Source organism: Fimicolochytrium jonesii (genome assembly GCF_025526975.1).
Source record: "Fimicolochytrium jonesii strain JEL569 chromosome Unknown EV422scaffold_8, whole genome shotgun sequence".
NCBI classification, from domain to species: Eukaryota; Fungi; Chytridiomycota; class Chytridiomycetes; order Spizellomycetales; family Powellomycetaceae; genus Fimicolochytrium; species Fimicolochytrium jonesii.
Genome location: NW_026515675.1, coordinates 158,952 through 182,737, shown reverse-complemented (window position 1 = coordinate 182,737; position 23,786 = coordinate 158,952). Strand labels below are relative to the sequence as shown.

Genomic DNA, 23,786 nt, shown 5'->3' with positions numbered 1-23,786 from the left:
CGCCTGATTCTCATGGGAACTACATGAAGCTGCTTCATCGGTCGAAGCATCATGCTGAACACTTTCGTCCGTCCCGAATGCAATCCGAGCTGTCGGGCATCTATGTCGCGAATCAAGAAGGCATATCTGATACGTATATCTCGCACATTCCAGCCACCGAGCTAACAACAGATGTCCGATCGTACCTTCAAAAAATATGATATCCTCTCCCGGGCCCTCGATTTTCATGTCCTCCTCAGATCCTTCCTCAGATTCTTTCTTCCTTTTTTCGGCGAAAAACCGAAACCCTAACCCTAACCCTTTCGGCGAAACCGAATACCTTTGCCGGCTGCTTGAGTTACATTTAATTTAGTAGGAAGAACGCTCGAGGAGGTTCGCCATCAAAAATTTCCCATTGATTAGGGTCGTTGTTTTTGGGTTTCTGTTTATCCGATGTCTGCCAGGGCCGGAACGAATGCAAAAGCATTTCCATGTGTAGCGACATCGCTAATTGAACATCTCGCTGACTCCAATTTGCGCAGATATTTGGCCAGTGGTAAATTCGCAATCCGCAGTGCTTCTGACCGCCCGCCAGGTTCAAAACAAAATTCAACAGCGCGATCCTGTCAAAAAATTCAATGTCGTGAGTGCGTATCTAAGGACATATAGCGGACTGTCAGTGTCATGGCCCCCGGCTCTCCGCCAGAAGACTTTCAAAACCAGGAGCTCTTGGCAAGCAGACGTTCTCAGACCCTCCAAGCTCGCCTTGCTGTCTCTTGCTCTCCCAGGTTCCAGTAAAAGATCGACAGGAAATATGGCCACGCAACACCAGGACCCGGGCCGATACATCCTAAACCGGTTCACGGAGATCGAGAGCACCACTGATATTGACTGCATCAAAGCCGAGGCAAGGAACCTACAGAGCTTCATCAACGATGGTGTGAGACTCCTCACCGAGAAGCTGCCTCCCTCCGCGGACTTTTTTGACGGAGTAGACTTGTACACTGGTAAGCCGTCAGCCTAAAAAACTGGCACGGTTTTCGAATGACGCATACCTGACTCGCCCATGTATTCAATATGTTTTGCCCTGCCATCAGGGGCCGCCGGTATATCCGCCCTGTTTCTGCACCTACACCAGCTCACAAAAGCGCAAGCACTTCCACCCACCAAATATCACCATCTCACGCCCTTGGAGCTGTCTCGCGCATACATGGACATTGCGGTCTCGGCAATCGTTTCGGAGCTGCAGCAGGATGCACCGGGCCATGTTGGTCATCGCTGTGGAATTGCTTCGAACGCGGGAGTTTGGGCCGTAGCAGCTGCAGGTATGTATTTCACTCGTTTCCGAAGGCAAGACCAAGTGTTCTGAAGAGCACTCCGTTCATCCTAAAACCTTTCTGGTTCTCATCGTTTCCCAGTGTACTACGAGGAGAGTGGAGAGTTGGAGCTCACGGACGAATCTCTGATGCACTTCAAAAAGCTTGAAAAAGCTTGCTACGGCTCCAAAACATCCGACGAACTACTCTATGGCCGGATCGGGTTCGGCTCACTTCGTCTACTTGAACCATCTTCAACGATATTCTCATATTGACTCTCCTCACTCCTTCGGTAGATACTTGGCCGCATACAACTTCCTCCTCTCCCACCTACCCTCCAGGGTCCTCAGCTTCCACTTCCCAGAACCCCCAACCAACCGGCTCATCGATAAAATCGTAACCTCCGGAGCTAACGGCGAAAACCTTCCTACCAGCGCTCCTCTCCGCTGGGCATGGCACGACCGCTACTACCTCGGCGCCGCCTACGGTACCGCAGGGATACTCGCCGGACTGTTGAAAACTCCGTATGCGATGCAGACATATCGCCCGGAGCTGGAAGCTACTGCAAGGCATTTGAGGGACCTGCAGACGCCTACTGGGAACTGGTTGTCGGCGGACCATGGTCGGCAGAGGGATGAGAAGGATGAGTTGGTGCAGTGGTGTCATGGGGCGCCTGGTAAGCAGTGAATGCCTACCGCTATCGATTCCTTATTGAATGAAGGACGCTTGATTTATAGGCGTCATTCACACGATGATCCTATCCCACCAACGCTTCCACGACGCATCATACCTCGACGCTGCGCTCAAGGCAGGCGAGCTGGTCTGGAAGAAAGGGCTTCTCAGGAAAGGCGTCGGTAGGTTGCTGTCATGGAGTAGTCATTTCCTAGCAAGCGAACTTCATCACTGATGCCCAAGCGACCGAAAGGACTCTGCCACGGCATCAGCGGCAACGCCTACGCATTCATCGATCTCTACCACGCCACGGGCGACCCGGAGTGGATGAGGCGAGCATTGCAGTGGGTATCTCTTGCCCTTCAATATCCATATCACATTTCCCAATCGGAAACCCCATTCATCGATTTGCACATCGACAGCTTCGCCTGCGTAATCGAGCAATGGCAAACCCTCACCTACGCCCAGCACGAGCTCAACGAGCCAGACCACCCGTACTCGCTGTTCGAAGGTCTTGCGGGCGCGTTGTACTTTGCGGCGGATTTGGTTGCTTGGGGAAGCGGGGTAGAGGTATGTCCTGATCTCCCCGTAATTCTGCATTGTCTGGTTGATGCGCTAAGGGGCAGCGTTCGCGATAGGATGCTGGTGGCTTTTTGTTCTACTCGAACGCGCGTGCGGATAGGGATACCACTGGCGGGAGGGAGGAGTGAAGAGTGGCTATGTCGCTGCATCACGGGAGTCGATCGGGAAACATCGTGGGCAGGGCATGGAACGTGTTGTTCATGGAATCTATTATTCATGTGATGCAAATCGAGGCCGTAGTAAGACGAACATCCTATGATTCGTAGTTTCGTGTTTAGCTACTGTTGTCTCGTAAGCTCTTTTGATGAGGTTGTACAATAGCTGGTGTTTACTTCACATGCAACGGTACATTGTAGCTTTGTTGTTGTGCGTCCCGCTCGGTTTTATTCGTTCGATCATATAACAATATGTACGAAGCAAGAATTCAATCTACCCAAGCAGCGTCGGGTGGTTTCAAGCTTATCATAGATAGGCCAGTACGCCGTATCCTAGAGAGCGTCAACGTGACACCCATGCCGAAAAAAGTTACGCCAATGGTCCCATTCGGCAAACCCCTAGACCACAACAGCATATCGCTTCGTCTCTCCCGGCCTCGCATTGACCGGCTTCAGTCTTTGCAGCTGCACCATAGCCATTATGACCGCCATGCAACGTGCCGCATCTAGCAAACGATTGTGAATGAGACACACCGGCGATGAGAACGATATACGGGAAGAGGCACGCATACCCATCATTGCAGCGTTGCAGAGCTCTTCGGCGGTTATTTCGTTGGCCATGTCGCCTGAGAATCGTTTGTCTAAAGTTGAAGAACATATAAACACCGGCGAAGACACAGAAGAGTCGTATCGCGCATGAGTATGTGTTGGGAAGTACCTTTGATTGCTTCGTTGATTTCTTCGAGAAGTGAGAAATGCGCGATCGATCAGACTGAACTTATGCCTACATGTCCATCGAAGACTGCTTACTTACCACTGATCATTTCGTTCAAAAACTATTGTAAAATTTATAGCATGTCATGAAAATACTGTCTTACTGTCTCCTCCATACCAACGCATCAGAGCGTTCCCTAATCCACGTACCTCGCAATGCATCGATCCCCGAATGTCAATTGGCAACTTCGCATACTCCTCCTCACTGATATTCGCAATGAGATTGTCTTTGAACATCGATTGCGGGTCGGTTCTTCGCGCTTCCGGTGGCGATTCAAAGTCATCGCGCCCGGTACGGAACGTTGGTGGTGCAGGCGAGTCCATCATCCTAAATCCAAAACATCAACATGTGACTATCAGTCAGCTATTCGCGCCAATGCAGATTTGATCGAAAATGTCACACGGTAAACATACGCAGAAGCCAGCGGTCTCCTCATAGGCGTTCGCGCTGGAGCATAAGGTGTATCAGGCGCCGTTCCCGTCAGCAATCCCATACTTAGTGACGACAAGCCAAGATCTTCCAGAGACGCCAATGGGCTGTCGGACGGGGATATGTTGGCTGTAGTGGTACCGTGTGAACCTCGTGGTGGGGTTTTGGCTGGCGGGGTCATTGGCGCGGCGTTTGCAGAGCTTGATGACCCGGTTTGATGCGGAATGGATGAAGGCGAGGATGGGGCTGGCGCTGCTGTTGGTCGGCTTGACGGCTCTGCGGCTTTCGGGTCGGGGATGTTTTCGGCATCGACAGGTGCTGGTTGACGGGTTTTTTTCTTCTTCTGCCAAGCTATATTGACGGTCGCAAGCCGAGTGTAAGGCTCGCAATCGTGCGAAATCATCATCTCCAACACAAAACCGCGAAATAAGACTGCCCACCTGGCGGCTGATACCCATACTGCTCCAAATACCCCATCGCGGCCTCACACTGTCGTTCGATCTGCACCACAGCATCGCCGGCGGCATCAATTAGCTCCTCAGACGATGCTTTGCGGGCTCCTCCAAATAACGTCCCTAGCTCGACCTCCTCGATAACGCGAAGGATACTTTCGCAGCGGGCGTCCGTTGCGTTCAGGAAGTCGGTGCGCAGCGCCGCGCTCGGGGTCGCTGAGGGCAAGGAAAGAAGGGACCTGGATGCAATATGCAAAAAAATTCGTTTAGAAAAGGGGGGTTGAAGAGGTTTGGACGTATGAAGCTCTGTACGCACACTAGTTCTTGCAAGTCCTTGTCCAGTTTCTTGGTGGTCAGAAGGAGGTCATCCAGGTACGTGAAGTCCATCTTGACTCGAGTCGATAGCTCTTTGAACCGTTCGAAAGCGACGAACTGGCTGGGTAGGCCCTGAGAATTGTTCCAAGAGATTCCTACTCTTCCCGACACTTCAATTCGGTTCAGCGAAAAACGTCGCGGGAAAAGGGAGGGGAAAGTTTCGGTCTGATTGGCACAATTGGCACACAAGCAAGCTGTTTTCACACTCCTGGACGACTTCACTTCGAAAGCTTGGCAACCCGTGAGACATGGACGAATCACTCTCATCCCGAGCAGCACTCCTTCTGCAACGAGAGCTCTACCGGTTACAAAAGGCCGATAGCCCGGAAGTAAGTCAAAGTACTGTACACCCCCGCCGTCACCAATCCCCACCATCCCCCGTATCGAAGAGGCCTAACGCACATAGTCGGGGATTTCGCAGGGCGTGCAGGCGGAACCGGTCGGGAATGACATCTTCCACTGGCAGGCGGTGCTGCACGGGGTGCCTGAGACGCCCTGGGAAGGTACTACTGGGCGAGTGAGGTGGTGTCATTTACGCAAAACCCGTCAACTCATTTCACATCCATCGCGAATAGGCGGGATATTCCGGCTCGAGCTGCGGTTCGACGAAGACTACAATGAGCGCCCGCCAGAAGTGCAGTTCCTCACCGTGCCGTTTCATCCCAATGGTGCGGGGTACCCTTTTCGCACTGTGTGAGTTATACCGCAGGGGGGGCAATCGGAGCTCACACATTTTACTTTCCCACCTCCCTCAGTCGACATGCACACAGGAACACCCTGCATCCCCCTCCTCCAGGACCCCATGGAATGGGACCCGGATATGTCCCTGTGCGATCTCCTGTCTTCCCTCCGGGTACGTCTATTCCCACGTTTCCAATCGCATTCGCATTTCCGTAGAGGAATTATAGTGGAACTGATACACCCGCCGCCCCAGACCCTCCTCGCATCCCCGTCCCTCAGCCACCCGGCCAACCTCGCCGCCGCGGAGATCTACACGGCTTCCCCGCGGCTGTACGGGCAGCTGGTGCGCGATTGCGTCGTGGCCAGTCGGCGGGTGGACTGTACGTGTGCACATCCCGCTCCCCAATCTGATTCAAAAAAACACAGGCATTGACATGGCGATGGTGATCTAGCCGGTCTCACCGCATTTGACCCAGACGACCCGGCCCTCACCGACCGCACACCATCCCTGGAGCCCTACCTCCCGATCCCCGCGGAGCCGGACACCCCCACCCGCCCGCCGGCGGCAGTGCAGACGGTCAGTTTTGATGAGTACCATGCGGGATGGAGGATGATCGCGACGTCGGTTCCGAAGACGCGGTCGGGTGGTATGTCACTCATCGGCTGGGTTTTCCGTGTGCGAATGGGGATCTCCATCTCATCCCCCCCCCCTTTTTTTAATTTATTCCCCGGAAAGAAAAAGGCCAGGACCTGCACCTGCTCCCCCCCACGGCAAGCGCACTGACCCCCGCGGAATCCAAGGACCTAATGGCGCGGCAACGCGAGCTCGTGTTTGGCCGCTTCCCGCCGCGGAAACCCAAAGCTGCGGTCAAACCCGTGGTGAAGGACGGGCGGGTTGAGGCGATGCGGCAGCTTTATTTGCGGTCGGCGGCGGCGCCGGCGGGGGGTGGGGATGCGAAAGGGGCTGTCGTACCCACGGCGGGGACTGGGGCGGGGGATGTGGGGACGCGTGGGGTGGTGGGGGGTGGGGAGGTGGAGAATTCTCACGGACGTGCGGCGCATGAGCACTCCGAGGAGGATTGGGAGGACGAAGCGGAGAGTTTGTTGAACTGGACGGCGAGGTTGGATCATCGGGCGATGGTCGTTTCGTGACTCATATTCCGACATCTTCCATATATTGTCTATCGATATGTGGCATATGTTTTTTTACATGTGGTATGGGTGCGAATTCTATGGTATGGGCGGGGGGTTGGACCACCTCAACGCGCTAGTCCTGTTTCTTCTGCGATGGGTTTCCATTCGCGCCGGGGTCATCGGCCTTTGTCCCGGCACTCCCATCACCTGTCTTCCCACCACCCCCCTTATGCAACCCCTGAAGCCACCAAAACCTCCCGGCCTCCTTCCTCCTCAACTGCTTGACCAGCCGCGCGGCCTCATCCCCCAGATGCTCGTCGGCTACCTCCTTCTCTACGACACAGCGGACGACTTTGGCCGGGATGTATTGATTCTGATCAACCGCCCACGTCCCTAAACACCCGTCAATCCTCTCATCGGGCACATACACCACGTTCCCACCCTCCTTCCCCCCGCCCAAAACAACATCAAGCGTCCTAACCCCCTGCAAAGCCCTCCAATTGGAATACAGGCGAAACAGATTCCAGGCCAGGGGGACATTGGGACCGGGCAGGACGGCGAAACAGGCGGAGAGCGGGAGGCAGAGGATGCTGAGGGTGAGGTTGCGGGAGTGTTTTGTGCGCGCGGTGCTGATGAGTGTGGTGAGGTGGGTGGTTATGTAGGGGGTGAGGATTTGGGTTGGGTGATGGATGGTCAGGGGGGCGGTTGTTGTTGTCGTCGGGGATTGCGATGAGGGATGTGACGATGGGGAGGACTCGCTGTCGTCGCTCGCAGAAGTGAGGGGATTGACATCAGCGTCGGGCAGTAATCTATCCCAATGGATCTCTGCATAGGAGGGGACGCTCTTCAAGAACCATTCATCGGCGGGGGCGACATCCTTCAATTTTTCGCCAAAGATGTGCAATTTCTTTGTGAAGGAGGTGTCTGGTTTTGCGCCCATGTCTTTCCATTTTGTTGTTGACCATGCGACGCCTTTTGCCGTCCACTGGACGAGGAGGGGTTTGCCGTCGAGGGATTGGGCGGGGGCGGGGTTTGAGGTGGTGGGAGATTGGGGGGATGGAGAGGGAGGTTGGGAGTTTTTGTCCAGGGATATTGTTGTTCCACCTTGCGTTGTTGTTGTTGGGGTGATATTTCTCTCTGGGTGAAAGAGGGAGGAGGAGGGTACGTTGACGTGGTGCAGGAGGTGTGCCGGGTTTGGGTTTTGCGAGCGGAGAGCGGCCCTGGTGACGGGTAATATAACGATGCGCATCGCTTTCTGGTGGGGACGGCAGTTATAATATAGAGTGGGTGGGTGGGGTATGAAGGAAACACTTGCGACGACCTTTTGCGAGGGGTGCAAGATAAAAGAGGGAGGAGCAAGCAGCGGGAGAGCGGGAGGGGAGACTCCTAGAGACTCCTACTACGTATGTACTGTACCTATCGGGTCAGTGACGCGTTCCCGTTACTGAGAACTTGACCAGTAACGCAAGTCACGTGACCCCCCAGGTACAGAGAAACACGGTACAAGGAATATGCATAGGGGAACTGGCAAATGGCAAGACAATCTCCAAAGGCCGGCTATGTCGCACTCAACTGACGAGTAATCCACTCCTGGCATAGATTCAGACGGCATTCTACTCGTCGTACGAACGCTGTATGAGTAAGTTTGAAGTTTATTGACGTTGGATTTCTTCTTGAGGGACCATCGGATCTACTGTACTTTGGCAAACGTCTTCCGAAGAAAGGAAGGGTCAAGACGAGCGAGAGCATTCAGCTAACCCTAACCTAGAGTACCTATGGGATATAAAAACGGACACTTGTTCATAGTGTGGTTCGCCGCACCGGTAGCTTGTGGATGCTGGTTCTCCTTTATCCGAAGCATGATCAGGGCCCCTTTCTCGCTTGTCGTATGTAACAGAAATCTAGTTCAAACGAAGCCGCTTCGAGGGAGAAAGGGGAAAAGCGGCATCTGGAACCCGTCTCCAAGATAAGTCGTGGCAAGCCTATCATAGGCTGCCGCATCGTATTTGAGATGTTCACAGCAGGCTTCTTGGACGGCTTCATTCTGAATTTGGGATACGTCTTCTTCGGATACATTGTCAGCGACTTTGAGGATCAAGTGAGCCATTTGATTCCAGAATTGCCGCTGCTCCAAAAGCCTTTCATGAAGTACAGTCCTGTAGGTCAGTGAATCTGTCTCAGCGACCCGGGATGGATGTATGTATTTGACTTGGCGGTGATGTAAATCGTGTCCAGAACGGCGATTCGAGTCGGGATGCAATCGTAGGCCACCAACCAGCTGAGACGGCTTTTAGGCATTGGATACCGAATCGCTTCGCATCTACGAAGCCTTTCTCAAGAAGAACTTGGACGCTACGGAAAGCGTCCTCAGGAAAGTCCCGGTTGGCTGCGAGATTCAGTAGGCGTCCATTGTTCCGGCATTCCGTTCTAACGGACTTGGGAGTAAGACTCAGTAGCTCCTCCGTCACTGCACTGTCGTACTGTACACGGAAAACGTGAACAAACGAAAGACCCATTCGGGCCCGTGTCCAAGATTTGGATTGAACGGCGATGATTCCAATATGAGCCATACACGCAGTTGTATGTACGCTCAGTTGTGGCTTTGTTTTACGCACTATATCCGAGATCAAAATTGTGGGTTGGGACTTTCTGCAAATCATATAAATAGGCGACATCCCGCGTACCCTCTTTCCTCCTCTTCAATGGGCTCGTCTTCAACAATCTTCAACAACATTCCAATCATGGCTAGCACCGACCCAGCTCCTGCGTCCAGAGACCCTCGTCAAGCGCTCTCACCTTCCTCTCCAGTATTGATCAGCAAGATCGAACGAGATGTCGAGTTCGCCCAACCGCATCAGCTGGTGCATCGGGTGCCGCACTTAGGAGCCCAAGGCCAAGTCGTACTTGTTGTGTCTAAAAGTGGCAGCTCGAAAGGCGAAAAGGCCGCGCGAAAGAATATCCATCCGCATCTCCAACACGCCTTGGTGACCGCCGAATACAATCTTCTCAAGGCAGTGAGTGGTCTGCCGCACATGCCGAAATCCTCGGTGCCGCCCAAGAAGATCTGGAAGAAGATAAATTGACCCTGTATATGTTCTATCAGCCATGGTGCCAGTTCACCCTCCGACAGTGGCTCAACTCGCCAACGGTGGTGCTTACCGCTATGAGAAAGCCGGCTCCGACGAAGTCTGATGTGTGCAAGATGGAACCCAATGGATGCTATGCATGGCGTCCGCCATTCACTCACTGCACACTCTCGTCCCCCCTGTCATTCATCGCGACATCAAGCCGGATAACATCTGCATTGATGATGATGGCGCGTTAGTGTTTGTCGACTTCGGCGCTAGCCGCCAGTGCGAGGACGGCACCACTTGCCGAACAGACGTCGGAACCGAACAGTATATGGCGCCGGAGGTCCGCCAAGGACGAAACTACAATCGAACCTCGGAGGTTTTCTCCCTCGGGGCAGTATTTGCCGAACTTTTCACAACAATGAGCGGCTACGACGTCCGCACCGGCTTACATGCGGTACTTCGCAATCAACCTTTCTCCAACTGCGTTCCAAGAACCCTGAAATGGCTGAAGAAAATCAAACCGACCGACGGTTCGCTAGACGCTCACTTGGACCTGATCGCAAAGATGTTTGAAACGAAACCTTTGGATCGGCCGGCGTTGTGGGAGGTTCACCGGGACCTTCTTAGACTCCAATCCGTCTTCGCCTCCGAATTCGCCTGCTGTGCGGGAGAGCTGAGCTTCGAGGACGACAACGTATCCGATCTGTCCACCCCACCATCAGAAGACCTGGACGACATCGTCGCCTATGCCAGACGCCTTTCGTTCCGGGAGTAATGTGCCGGATATCTACAACTTGCGCCTCTTGTCTCTGTCTGTTTCAGCCTGTCTTCTCATATTCTCTCCGCTGGGTGAGACCCTTGACTGGTCATTACCCATTTTGTTTGGCCTTGGGTCGCGCATTAACAAATTTTGATGCCGGTTCGCCGGTCCGCATACCTACAGTCTGTTGCCATAAAGCAGGTCGCCCCGAAAGTAAGTTAGTGTCCTCGCCGCTGATCATTGCACCCATCATCCTTATTCACGGTATTAGGACCCCTAATCTAAACTAGATCTGTCATTCTCCGAGGCAACAACCCGCTGGGGCCGACTGCGCACGGCCGGGTGCGACCTGCTTTATGGCAACAGACTGTACAGTACAACTTGTAACTGTCTGTACAGTATGTGAACATAAAGCTGGATACACGCGTCCGAGCTTGGCCAGCTGCAACAGTATTCGTCCTCAACTCCCGTATGTATTCATAAAAGGCAACTCCGAAAAAGACCCTTTTATACCACAGGGATTTAAACTACCTAGCCCGTCACGTGGAGTCCTGTGAGCGCCACCCCAACCCTAACCCTGACTCAGCATGTCTCCTGTTACACCCCCCACAAAGTCAGAGCACGATGATCTCGACTTTCCTCAGATGGCCAGATGCAGCGTGTACGCAAGGTACGCAAGGCTATCTATGATCTTGTCCTTCGTCACCCATTCCGCCGTGTGTGGTGGCAGTCCCGACCGCCGCGCTAAGAACTCGATCTGGTTTCGCTTCTTGCGCTCTCATAGGATCTGCGCATAAGCGTGGCCGTCGATGGAAGTGCTGTACGTTGGTAGTCGCACGTTGTAGTACTTGAGAACGTCGACATGGAATAGCGGATGGGTTCTCCCCAACTCGGCCGGTAGTTGGACGGTGAAGTTGTTCGGGTGCTCGCCGGTTCCCACGACTGGAAACGGTCCAACCCAGGTGGGCAGTATTTTGGCGGCGCCTGGGGGGAGGTTTCGATCCTCGGGGAGGTTCAGCGCTTCCTTATGGACGAGTACGTGGGCGCCGGGCTTGATGCGGTGGTCGTACGGGAGTCGGCGCTTGTCGGCGTAGCGGGCAAACCAATCCTGCGATTCCAGCAACCTCTCCATAATGGTCGCGGTGAGATCGCTGACGTGTCGGGCCCAGGTGGGTCCTGGTGTCAGCGTCGGGTCGGATGAAGCGTTTGGACGTCTTGGATGGTATCCCAAATCCGCGAAGAATGGGGTCATTCCGGTGCTTTCGTTGACGGTGTTGTTGAACGCAAATTCGAAGGCCGCCAGGTTGGAGGTCCAGTTGGTGCCCGTCAGGTCAGGCTTCGTGGCGAACATCGTCTTGATGGTGCGAATCATCCTTTCTGCTTGCCCGACAGTTTGATGGTGACCGCTGGACGCAATGTTGGTGATGTATCCCAACTGGTCCTGGATACTCGCCCACATTTCCGATGCAAATCTGGAGTCTCGATCGCATATTGGATCAGTGCATAGCATAAACCATTGGTTTATGCTATGCACTGATCCACTATACTATTACACTGTGCATTAACCGTACCTGGCTCTACTTTACACTGTGCATTAACCGTAGCGGCTGCTGAAAGTGTTATGCATTAACCGTATTCCTGATGTAGGGTGTAATGTATTAACCGTGTATCCTACACCTTTGGTATTATGCATTAACCGTACCAGCCTATGAGCCATTAACCCGGAGTCGGGTAAGACCGTGTTCTTCAGTTCCCACGACGCGCTGTCAAATTCTGTTACTTTCCCTTCACAATCTAAGCCACCGGGACATTCGGATGTCCCCTTGCGCCGCAAGAACCATGCGTTATATGAGTACGATGTGTACAATGAGTATCAATTTGACACCTCCCATACCCATCCCTCACCGACTCTCACCATTTGTCTTTCTCTAACAAAAAGGTCTTTTCCGCCATGATTTCAACCACTTTCTCAAAACTACCCTATCTGTCGCGCGAGTACGATGAGTTATATGAATATGATGAGTATCGATTTGACACCTCCAATACCCAGCCCTCCCCGATGTACAAATGCCCAAACAATCACAAAAAGGTCGCTTTTGCCATTATTTCAGCCGCTTTCTCAAAACTACTCTATCTGTTGGGCAAGGAGTTATGTGAGTACGATGAGTATCATGAGTATCAATTTGACACCTCCAATACCCAGCCCTCCCCGACGCATAAATGCTTCAGAATCATAAATCGGCCCTTTTGACCGTGATTTCTCAAATCCGTATGTTCAGAAGCGTGAGTATAATGAGTACGATGAGTAGAATGAGTATCACTTTGACATCCCCGCTTCCTGATCCCGCACGAAAAAATGCGATATTTTGAAATGTCATTTTTGTCGTAAATTTCGGTTTTTTCGGCCCAAATTTGCAACTTTTTCCCCAGATTTCGCCGTTTTCTCCCTTTATTTTCTCACTTTTCTTTCATATTCTCATTTCCATTTTTAAAAACTTACTCTCAATTTCATTCCGTTGCCATCCATATTGGTTCGCCTCCATCCCCATCTACATATCCTCTTCTCTTCGCGTTTCTACCTCACTCCATACATCACTTTTTAACCGTTGCCTAACCTTGTGTGCCACCGATTCAACCACTTTCACTACAGTCCCTTTTCTCACCACTTTCCCCGTTCCCTCCATGTCTCAAGCCATTCCCGTCACTTTTCCAATTTTTACCCTCCATCTTTTATCGAAATGCCATCTGTAGTATTGTAGTTCTTTTTTTCAGAAAAACTATATTATAAACAGGCACCCTTAAAAAAAAACTCTCTCCGTCGCAAACTCTTTTCTTACCCCCACCCTATTATACAGAGGTTTCTACCCATTTTCACCACTACAATGCTACAAATCCGCCATATACTACCTTTACACTTTTCACTTTCTCCGTGCCCGTCACATTTACACCCTGTCATTTTGATACTCATCATACTCATTTTACTCTCCTTACTCTCCTTACTCATCCTGTTCTAAGATCCGCATCCTCTCTGCGTGTCGCAACCAATTAAGGATTTGAATGGTATACATCAGACAATAGCCATGCCAAACGTTTTTGAAATTAACTCACATATCAAGTGTATCGAGGGAGTTGTTGTAATTCATTTTTTCGTAGCAGACCTCGATAGTCTGGAACGAATATGTCGGTCTATGTTAAACAAACCCGGTTACATGGCATATATCAAAGTAAATGACGAGAATCGGGAAATCTTTAAGCAGATTTACACTATTTTTACCAAGAAGAATAATCGTCTCCGTAAAGATTTCATTTTTCAGAGCGGGTATCTAGGGATCACAGACGATAAGGGACAACTGAGAATGCTATGTGGAACAGACAAAGACCATCGAGCGTGCGTTCTTGATATTGATACTTAGTAGCATTGCGTCCAAAAATTCAAGTAACTGTTCGAGAGGGTGATACTTGTCGGTATAATTATCCGAGCGGAAAGTTGCGTATTCGTCGAAGAAAAGAGCAACGGCACTTGAAAACTGAATGGGTAGCGAGTCTGATAATTGTTTATATCACAGTAGTACGAGACTGCTCTAGAGGCGACTACGGTAGAGGATTGATCCAATATTTGAACAGTTATTGTTACCCGGGTGTTATTCGAATTCATATACCCCATAAAACTTGCATGACAAACGACCGCGGACATCCCGACTTTCCATCCAATGGGACCGAACCCGCCCGTATAACCATTTGTATTTGTCAATAACACATCATTCACGCCATCTTTGATGCAAACGGCAGATTGAATGATTTGTGAAGCATAGATGTTTGTACTACAAGTCAAATCTGATTTAACTAGTGCGGTTGTGTTGCATGTCAAGGAATTTACTGTTGCTGCACCACTTGCTGCGAACGTGCCCGTAGTTAACGCACCGGAAATATCTATATTGTTTGCAGAAGCGCTAACAAGGGTCGCTTTGGGAACGGCTTGATTATACTGAATCTGTCTTATCGCCACTCCACCCGCTGTCGTCTGATTTGCGTATGCCCATGCGCAACCCCATACTACATAAGGCGTGGTATTTGCAAAACTAAATGAATTACCATCTATTACCCAACTCGAAGCAGGTATATTCGAAAATGTTGCGATTGTTACCATAGTAGACTCGACTGTTCCTGCAATGACAGAGAATGTTGTCGGCATTAACACTCCATCGGGTAGATATGCTGTAAGTTTGATTGAACTCATAGCCACAGATGATGGAAGCCGTAAAAGTGAGTAATGAAGACTTTGTGTTGTTCCATCGAGTCCTAAATTGGCTGTACTTGTGGAACTGGTTTGCCATCGCAGTCTGGATGCAATGGAGGCGTTCATGTACGCATCGAATGGATGACCAGTGTATCCATCTACACCGTTTCCATTCGCATACGTGTATTCGCTGGAGGCTGTAACTGTATAGCCGTTCCATGAGGAACCTGTTGCTGGCGTTGTGGGATATGGAATTAGAGTTGTAACAGAATTTAATGCAGGACTTTTCAAATCGCCGGATATGTTCAGATTTGACCCCACATATAGAGATTTCGCTACAGATGCGCCTCCATTCACTTGAAGAGCGCCCGATGTGTTAGAAGTTGCATCAGAAGTGTTCAAGACCGATACATTACCTCCAACATATACGTTTTTCGCAACAGAAGCGCCTCCATTCACTTGAAGAGCGCCTGATCCAACTCCTGTGGAATCGGTTGTGGTAAAGACAGATGCAACACCATTATTCGTAAAAACTTTGAACCAAGTAGTGGTCTCTGCTGAATTCCATACGGAAAAATCTCCTACAGTTCTCAAGTCGTCCCATACTCGGACGTAAGGGTTCGTGCTGTTGTTTGGGTCTATCGAAAATGGCCCTTGTCCTGTTGAAGTAATCGTAGACAGATTTCCGGTGAAATTCATGTTTCCTGAAACTGTCAAACTGCCGATAGAACCATTAGGAATAAAAACCTTTCCCGTTCCATCAACTGTAAGACCTTGAGGGCTGTTCCACAATCCTAAACCCAATGTATTGGTTGCAAGACCCGCTCCAGCATAGTTAAAGTACAATCTGGCCATGTTATTTGTAGCCGCTCCTACTCCAATTTGAAGTGTTGAGAAACTCCCCGCTGCCAAGTTCGGTGTCCCAAGATGGCTGCTAACAATAGGTCCGGTTGAAGCAATATTGGAGTAGATTGTGCCATTAACAGTCAAATCTTTACCAATATTGACATTCCCTGCGATACCCGCTCCACCTCTCACCTGAAGGGAACCTGATGTTGTCGTAGTAGAATCTATAGTGGAAAGAATCTGTACAGATGGCAGATTAGAGTTGATTATGAAATTGGCATTCGAACCGGAATAGAGAAAAAAGTTCCCAGCATTTGGAGCGGTCGTATTGACTCCTGCGTAACCAAAAGCCCCCACTACCGTTCCTGTGTTGTTAAGGAAACCGATAGTAGAAAACCCCGACGCGGAAAGACTCTGAAGTTTTAAAATATCAACAGATGTCGAGTTTACTTGCAATGTATGACTTCCCGTGGCGGCTGAACCAGCAAATAGAGATTTTCCCACACCTAGACCTCCAGCAACTGTTAGAGCGCCAGTTGTTGTAGAAGAGGAGTCGGTTGTTGTATTGATTAGAACATTTCCATTTGTCAATATATCAAGGTTTGATACGCCGGGTGAGTTAGCGAATCGTAAGTTTGTCGGTGAATTATTGTACTGTGCCCGAATTACCATATCGCCAATAGCCGAATTTGAGGAAAAATACCCTGCTGCTGAAACGTTGCCCGTTATGCTGCTTCCGAATGTTGGTGTGGAGACTGAACCGTTGTACCAGAAGAGACTCTGATTCGACCCGACAAAACTCGCATCACTCCCTACGGTCAATTTCTTGGCGATTCCGACGCCTCCGGCGACCTGTAACGCCCCAGTATTTGTAGCGTTGGAGTCAGATACCGAATTGATAGTTAGTGCATTCGTTGTCACATTCACCGATAACGCAAGATTTGCGGCAGTATTGTTGTATAAGCCGAAATTATTAGTTCCAAGGCCACTAGTTTGGCCTATATGCCACAAAGTCCAACCTCCACCGTTTGAGTTTATAAGACCTACAGAAGGTCCATTTCCGGCTGTAGATTCTTTTATGATTCCATATCCACCGACGTATAATGATTTAGCAATTCCAACGCCGCCTGCAACTTGGAGAGAACCAGCATTTATAGCGTTGGAGTCAAGAGTAGAAGTAACTACAGTCGATGCAGCGTTATTTATATTCAAAGTCTGTCCTGTTGTGGTATTCAGGTTCGCTGTTGTTCCTCCTAGGAATACGGTGCCGCCAACCACCACACTTTTCCCCACACCAACTCCTCCAACAACTTGGAGCGCACCTGATGTGGTCGAGGTAGAATCAGTCGTTCCGGCAATTTGAACATTGGATAAGTTCGCATTCCCACCGACGCTCAATGATGATAGGGTCCCAAGAGATGTTATACCTGTTTGACTAGCATTCACGCTGAAAATGTTTCCTGTTTTTGTCAATCCCGTTCCAGCAGTTGAGACTAAACCATCTACATAGGATTTCAAGGCGACGGTTCCGTCAATGTTGGCATATGGAAGGACAGTTGTTCCAACATCGTTTGCTAAATCTATAAAATTCTTCAATGCAATCGAGCCTAAACCCAAAGCTGTCCTAGATGCTGATGGAGTGGTACTGATATAATTCGTTCCATCTCCTACAAGGAAATTGTTGAGAGTGGCGGTGCTCGAAGAAATAGCAGTCAATTTTCCATTTAGCGGTTGCGCTCCCGTTTGCGTTGTAGAAATCAATCCATCCACATATGATTTTGTCACAGCATGCGAAGCCGTGGTTGGAGTAGGTACGGTTATTGACCCTGTAAATGTGCTAGAACCAGAAACGGTGAGACCCGTCAAAGTCCCAACACTTGTAATTTGTGTTTGTACTGGATTGACACTCAAAGTCTGAGCAGTTTTAGTTAAACCCGTTCCAGCAAGCACAATGTTTGGGTCAATATTTGCAACAGAAAGAATTCCGGTCACATCCGCACTTCCAAGATTGATAACAGATTTAGCCGCCAAACTGCCAAGTGTAGGCTTGTTTGTAAGTAAAGCCGAAGCATAGTCAATGCTGCTGAGTGCTGCGAGTGAACCAAGCGTAGGCTTGTTTGTAAGTAAAGCCGAAGTGTAATCTACACTACTCAGTGCTGCAAGGGAACCAAGCGAAGGCTTGTTTGTAAGTAAAGCCGAAGTGTAATCTATACTACTCAGTGCTGCAAGAGAACCAAGAGTTGGCTTTCCAGTAATGTACGTCGAAGCATAGTCAATACTGCTAAGTGCTGCAAGCGAACCAAGCGTAGGTTTGTTCACCAACGCCGAACTAGTATAGTCTAACGTATCGAGCAAACTCAGATTTTTTAATGAGAGATTCGCACGAACATCTGCAGGACTATATTGAATGAAATTGCCTCCGCTTGCGATAAGCATGTACGTGTTTGTTGGCGCAATGTTCCCAAAATTTGTAAGACGCGCATTCAAAGGTTGATAAGTTGTTGAAGCAACACTGGATAACAGATAATTGTTCAGAGTCGGACTGCTTATCGAGCCGGCGGTCAAAGCGCCTGTTACGTTAAGAGATGTGAGTGTCCCAAGACTCGTAATCAGGTTACTGTTGAGAGAAATTACAGAATTCGCAATCGATAAAGGACTTGTAGCAGAAAGGATCTTTTGGTAAACAGACAAGTCAGGAGTATTCGAGAGTTGAGAGTAAGGCAGAATTCCAGTTTTATTAAACTTGGTGTCGAGTGCTGTCTGAAGCAGACTAGTATTGTTTGCGATTACTGACATATACGCTGGAGCATTGATTTCATCATTCCATTCATTTAGAATATCCAAATTAACACTTTGTTGACCGAACTCTTTTGCCACACCTCTCCACGAACATGGAGGGGGTTTATCAAACATCAATCGGGTCACATCACAATCCGTGTCGTTGATTTTTGGAAAAGTTGCTATGATAACCTCACTACCGTCTACCAAAACCGGGTTCCCGTCTGCCCCGATAATATTCGTTCCGTCCGAATTCGTCTTGTTTTGCCTGCGTCTGCCTGACTCTTGAAGCAGACCCCCGAGAACCGCCACTCCACCTGCCGCTCCAGCAAGTGCTCCGATAGCACCAAATGCCGAACTGGCAGAAGCCACCGCTCCAGCCGCGGGTGCAGCACCGATAAGAGAACTTGCTGCCCCAAGAGCCGCCCCAAGGGGTCCAACAAGTGATACTGTACTTGGGGCAGATGAAGCAGTCAATGGGTCCGATTCACCAGATGGCTCCGAGTCCTCATTTTTCTCTTCCGGGTCATCGTCTTCCTTTTTCTTTTTGTATGGCTGGATAGATGAAATAGTATAACCTGTTAATGGGCTTCCAACACAGATAATGCCTTCACCACCACTGATCTCAGTACCTTGAGCGCTGATTACATAGCCGCTCTTTGAACTTCCAGAAACAGTCACGCCGCTACCAGAAGACACTTTGACATCCGGAATGTTTGCAGAAATCGTATTTCCTGTGATACTGATGTTCTGTCCAGCCTGGTAATTACCTTTCAGCGTGGAGCCTTGCTTGACAATTGTGGAGCCATCTGCTGTAATTTTAGAAGAGATGGTAGCGGTGGATTGATTCCAAGATAAATCTTCATCCGTTTTGAGATCTAGATTGACCGTCGCCGAACCGATCTGTGAGTCTGTATGAAAACCGTTACCGAAATGGTAATTCGTTCCGGTCAATTTCCCGTTGTTCACAGTAATTGTGTCTCCATCAACCAGAGCGGCTTTGTCTATATCCAGTACATTTTCATTCATCAGAAGTCCGGAATCCGCCTTTACTTCGATATTACCTTCAATGCCTCCCGTCTCATTATCGACAAGAATTTGCGCATTCTTACTCGTGATATTCAAATTGACTTTGTTCAGTCCCACCTTTTCCAACCCGGGTCCAACATCGAGTGCAAGTTGTACATCGTTATTTGTTCCTTCCCTCAGTTTCAATCCATTTTGGCTCTGGAAATTCAACCCCGAGGCAATCTTTCCATCAACGACCCTGACTGATGAGCCGTTTACGATAGCGGATGGATTCACATAGAGATTTTGATTACTGTCCACTGCTAAACTTGCGTCCGTTCTCACGTCAACAATACGCCTTCCGTTACTCACGCCAGAGATGTCTATACCAGAACCCGCTTGGTACAACTGTTCTACATACGCAGTTGAAGGTACTTGGTTATTATCAGGGTCGAAGTCAGTGTTTATATAAACGTGTGGCACATGTAATTCATTGAGTGTTTCATTATACGTAAAACTACTGTCTCCATTCAACCCCGATAATGCAGAATAGAATGGTACTTGCCCCATACCCTTCGAGCGGATAGCCAGTTTTCCTCCTGTTTGTTGGAAATCATCAGTCGTCTTCAAACGCACAACAGTTGTATCAACATCCGTATCTGATCCCAGAAAGTCCGCTAGAGAATCGAAACCGGTCTCTAGAAGGTCATCGAGTGCAAGACTTCCTGCTTTATCATTCGAAATAGCCCCTCGTCCAACAATCACTGTATCAACGTCGGTTTCTAATTTATTGTCTTCAAGTTTTAAACCTTTCCCATAATCGAGGCGGATGGCCTTATCTGCATCTTTCGAAAGCGGAACTTCTACTCGAACAGCCTCGTCAACAATCGCTTCAATGTTCTCTGGAACAACTGACAACTGACCGTTTTCAACTGTCAATGTGGAGTCAATATCCAAAGAGATTCCTTGTACGTTACGCGTCAAAGGACTGATCAAAGATTCTTTCACAACTGTCAATTTACCATTATTGACCTCTAATGAATCATCAAAATTCAATTTAAGTCCTTCATCGTCTCTTGACAAGGGTTCTTGAAGATTTTCCAGTTCAGGCGGGGGAAAATTTACAGTCAAACCTTCATCGCCTACTGAAAGGGTCTGATCGTGGAACAAATTGAGACCGTTTTCATTGACTCCGAGAGGCAGGTTTGTTGAAAGGGAAATAGTTCGGCTTTCGTCATCCCTTTGGAGGGGAAATTCCATATTGTCATGGACTACTTCAATTGAAGCCACTCCTTCGGTTTTGTGAATAATCGCATCTTCGCTCTCAACGATGTCATTCACAAGGATCGGTCCATTTTCGTTAGATACCTTTTGAAAGCCTGCTGAATGAAAATTATCAATTGATACGTTCTCTCCATTAGCACGAAGACTATTGGTCACTAAAGGAGAAACGAGATTTGTTCGTTCAAGCACTCTGATTCCGCTTGAGGTTCGGGAATTTAGACCGCTCATTTACTAATTGTTAAAGAAAATTATCCGATTGGAGTTTGCTGTAAATGTTCTAAGAATTGATCACCGCCTTTATGGAAATCTTCAACCCTCTTTATTCCCAGATCTGCAAACTGTTGCCCTTTTCGCGCAGTTTCCTTGATTTTATCGTGGAAGACATCATTCTCTTGAATCCCTTTGTTTACATGGCTTGCTATCGCATATCCCTTTCGAGTAACGGAAACCGCTTTGTCTAGAAAATTCCTCGCCTTTCCGATATTTTGTGGCAGTTCGTTAAAAAATGTGCGCGCTTTTCCTCTCGCTTTTTGAAAGAATCCCATTGAATATTCTTTTTCTTAACATGTATCAAAGAATATATATTCCATTCTATGTTGGTTCTTGACGACAAGTTTGCTCGATTGCCAAACAATACTTTTCCCTCCCCTCCAGTGTTGAATATCCATTCAAATCAGTTCGGTTACATACAGGGAAAGCCGGAAGAGACCTTTGACCGTTTATTCAAAACTCCCTTCTTCGTTCCAGGCAAAGGGAAAATATCGGATGCATTCTCTATAAAAAAAGACTGTAGATCAACCGCTCAAACTCCGTGAAGGAGAGTACCAGTCTCAGATTGGAAAACAGGCTGTGGAAGCGCTCCATGCTATCGATAAGGAACGTGCAAGACAAGCATACTTTGATGAACTGGATAAAGACAATCTTTTCCCTCGACAAGGTCGAACGGTTTCTTTGACCAAAACCACAGCGTCGAAAGGCGATACAATTTATCATCAGCCGAATTACATTCGCGCTCAACAGAATCAATTCATTGGAGATGCATCATCCAATGTGCAACGAACCGGTGATGATCACCTTCCGGAAAAAGCAAACATGAGCGAAGCAAATACAATACTTGGTAACAACAAGGTGGTAACAAAAATGAACGATCGTGAAACAATGACGGACGAAATTGGTCGAATCGGTTCTGCTGAAAAGATAAGCATGTCAAATAGCCGCACACAGACAGATATTCCTCTCCATCGGGTTCGAGATCTTAGAACAGTCGAAACGCAGAGTACAACACCGGATCTAGACAGCGATACGTTAGATCTTATTTTCTCGTCTGGAGGAAAATTTCAACATTTTATGGATGGAGTAACTCACGCGAATCAAACCTTGCAAACACAACTCCGATCTCAAGAGGAGCAACTTGGAAGAATGACAACAGCCACAATGTCTACGTTCAGAAGAATGTTAGAATCGGTAGGTTTTAAAAATGTTCCTTCGACAATGACTCCGGACGAGATGGAACGACTCCTCAGCCAAGTGCAAAGCGTCACACCTATCGCATTAAGTGAAGTAGGAGCGATGCAAAGATTGATAGAAACTTTAAGAAAGGAAAAGATTACAGAAAGCAAAGATGTAGGGACACAATATTCTCTTGGAGATGTGCCGCGGGTTGCTAGACAACGCCCACCACCCATAATTACGAATTTCTCACCAACAATAAGTTATCCATCTGCCAGTTCAGCAGTCACTCAAAGCGACATTTTCCCGAATAGGAGTCCAAAATCTACCCTTTCAACTGGAACGGTAGGATCCCCTATGGATCTCTCCACACCAATTGAACAGTTTGTTACCGCCGAACCGATTACTCAAGTTCTTTCCCAAAATGAGGATTCTGCAACACCAACACAGAGAGACATCTTCACCGATTCCCCAGCAGTGAGGGCTCCAGAAAATACACCCATTGCGCCAATAAGGAAAAACAAAAGTACACGAACATCTTTACCTCCCAAGAGATTATCTTATGAACACGGCTGGGAACAATCTTCAAAACGGGCACGAAAGGTATAAGATAAAAAGATCATAATTGTATAGAAGGTTATAATTGTAATATTTGAGAATCATAGGATTCTGAAATGTACAAAAGCGCATAAGTTTCAAACGATCTTCTTCCCGGCTCGTCGAGCAAGGATAAATGGAAGCAGTTGTGGAGGTATTACACCTTTTTTAGGTTTTCCCGATTTAGTTCTAGCAGGGATGCGAACTGGTTTCAAAACCTTTTGTTTTCTCGGCATTGGTTTCTACTATATGATTAGAAGATTTTTATACGATATCGACGGTTGCCCCAACAAGGATGGTGCGTTGTGCATAGACGGTTGTTTGCAATGAAACACTGGTACTCGGGGCCGGGAGACTGTGATTTGTGATTAGATGTACGTTTCCAGAGCCTCCGAGTAGGTTCAAAGCGCTACTGGAATCTTCATCTGCGCTTTGCCACGAATAACGCATTACGAACTGTTTGTTGTAAAAGTTATCAATGTCCAGGTCTTCAGAGGCGTATGATGTGTTGTCGTTCATGGAGAGGTTTCCTATCATAATGGCATCGCTTGCCTCGAAGTCTTCTGTGAGCGGTAATCTATATTGGCCTATCTGGTATCTCCATGACTTCAAGTTGGCTGTATCATAAATCAGAGATTTGTCTCCTGATGTGGTGGCGTATTTATTATCGTCTCTAAACCTATGTGTTAATCCGACAATCCGGCCGTTTGTGAGTGGGAGGATGAAGTTGTTCTGAGAAGCGCCACTACATACATTGGACAACTGCGAAACTGAAACGACATCCATTTCCAGATACTTACCTGCTCGAATCCCTGACCACAATGCGGACATATAAGCGGCACTCGGTGTTACAAGTTGTGCGATGTACCTCAAATTTGAAACTTCAAAGTACACTCCGGAACCAACATTGATAAAGGATTGCTGCGGTGTGTTTAAAGTAAATGTCAATTCCACCGATTGATTTGGCAAAATCGCTAGTGGAATCGGGTTTCCGTTTAACGGCCTCATGGACCCGAGCAACAAATGGTGTTTGAATGTGAAAGTTCCGTTCGGATTTTTGAAAGCATCCGGGTTACCTGCACCTTCGTTATATTTTAGGTATTTTCGTTTCTCAGCCTCCACAAACTGGAGAGTGTCTGCAACAAAACTTGGTACATCTTCAATCTCATCCACTGATTTTCCACCAAATTTTACGCCCATCGT

At 48.6% G+C, this 23,786-nt stretch overlaps 6 protein-coding genes across 6 annotated transcripts; 3 read left to right on the top strand and 3 right to left on the bottom strand.

Moving 5' to 3' along the window:
* Nucleotides 1–793: 793 nt before the first annotated feature.
* EV422DRAFT_566431 (uncharacterized protein) lies at nucleotides 794–2,677 on the top strand (the record flags this gene model as incomplete). Its single annotated transcript, XM_053072435.1, has 8 exons — nucleotides 794–986; nucleotides 1,077–1,304; nucleotides 1,398–1,518; nucleotides 1,592–1,971; nucleotides 2,033–2,149; nucleotides 2,221–2,311; nucleotides 2,390–2,537; nucleotides 2,606–2,677. 8 exons carry the CDS (start codon nucleotides 794–796, stop codon nucleotides 2,675–2,677), a joined length of 1,350 nt encoding a protein of 449 aa, XP_052926409.1.
* A 186-nt stretch (nucleotides 2,678–2,863) lies between these two features.
* Nucleotides 2,864–4,747, bottom strand: EV422DRAFT_614290 (uncharacterized protein; the record flags this gene model as incomplete). The annotated part of the gene is made up of 8 exons (XM_053073921.1): nucleotides 2,864–3,210; nucleotides 3,277–3,345; nucleotides 3,423–3,443; nucleotides 3,519–3,540; nucleotides 3,629–3,806; nucleotides 3,893–4,259; nucleotides 4,349–4,599; nucleotides 4,677–4,747. The coding sequence occupies 8 exons, from the start codon at nucleotides 4,745–4,747 to the stop codon at nucleotides 3,104–3,106; spliced, it is 1,086 nt and encodes a 361-aa protein (XP_052926408.1). The 3' UTR covers nucleotides 2,864–3,103.
* A 409-nt stretch (nucleotides 4,748–5,156) lies between these two features.
* EV422DRAFT_495197 (ubiquitin-conjugating enzyme/RWD-like protein) lies at nucleotides 5,157–5,849 on the top strand (the record flags this gene model as incomplete). The annotated part of the gene is made up of 4 exons (XM_053067800.1): nucleotides 5,157–5,238; nucleotides 5,311–5,403; nucleotides 5,491–5,588; nucleotides 5,670–5,849. Coding segments are annotated over 4 exons (453 nt in total), but the record flags the coding sequence as incomplete, so codon positions are not given.
* Nucleotides 5,850–6,401: 552 nt separating this feature from the next.
* EV422DRAFT_525231 (mitochondrial K+-H+ exchange-related-domain-containing protein) lies at nucleotides 6,402–7,904 on the bottom strand. The gene has a single exon (XM_053070040.1). The coding sequence runs from the start codon at nucleotides 7,797–7,799 to the stop codon at nucleotides 6,684–6,686; it is 1,116 nt and encodes a 371-aa protein (XP_052926406.1). The 5' UTR covers nucleotides 7,800–7,904; the 3' UTR covers nucleotides 6,402–6,683.
* Nucleotides 7,905–9,775: 1,871 nt separating this feature from the next.
* Nucleotides 9,776–10,399, top strand: EV422DRAFT_494981 (kinase-like domain-containing protein; the record flags this gene model as incomplete). Its single annotated transcript, XM_053067786.1, has 1 exon — nucleotides 9,776–10,399. One exon carries the CDS (start codon nucleotides 9,776–9,778, stop codon nucleotides 10,397–10,399), a length of 624 nt encoding a protein of 207 aa, XP_052926405.1.
* Nucleotides 10,400–13,071: 2,672 nt separating this feature from the next.
* On the bottom strand, nucleotides 13,072–19,274 carry EV422DRAFT_505509 (uncharacterized protein; the record flags this gene model as incomplete). The annotated part of the gene is made up of 7 exons (XM_053068496.1): nucleotides 13,072–13,129; nucleotides 13,493–13,551; nucleotides 13,648–13,707; nucleotides 13,759–13,911; nucleotides 14,067–14,155; nucleotides 14,306–14,437; nucleotides 14,477–19,274. 7 exons carry the CDS (start codon nucleotides 19,272–19,274, stop codon nucleotides 13,072–13,074), a joined length of 5,349 nt encoding a protein of 1,782 aa, XP_052926404.1.
* Between the last annotated feature and the right edge of the window lie 4,512 nt (nucleotides 19,275–23,786).

What these genes read in the sequence shown, in the direction of transcription:
- EV422DRAFT_525231 (XM_053070040.1), bottom strand. Translation starts at nt 7,799, where the DNA reads ATGCGCATCGTTATATTACCCGTCACCAGGGCCGCTCTCCGCTCGCAA.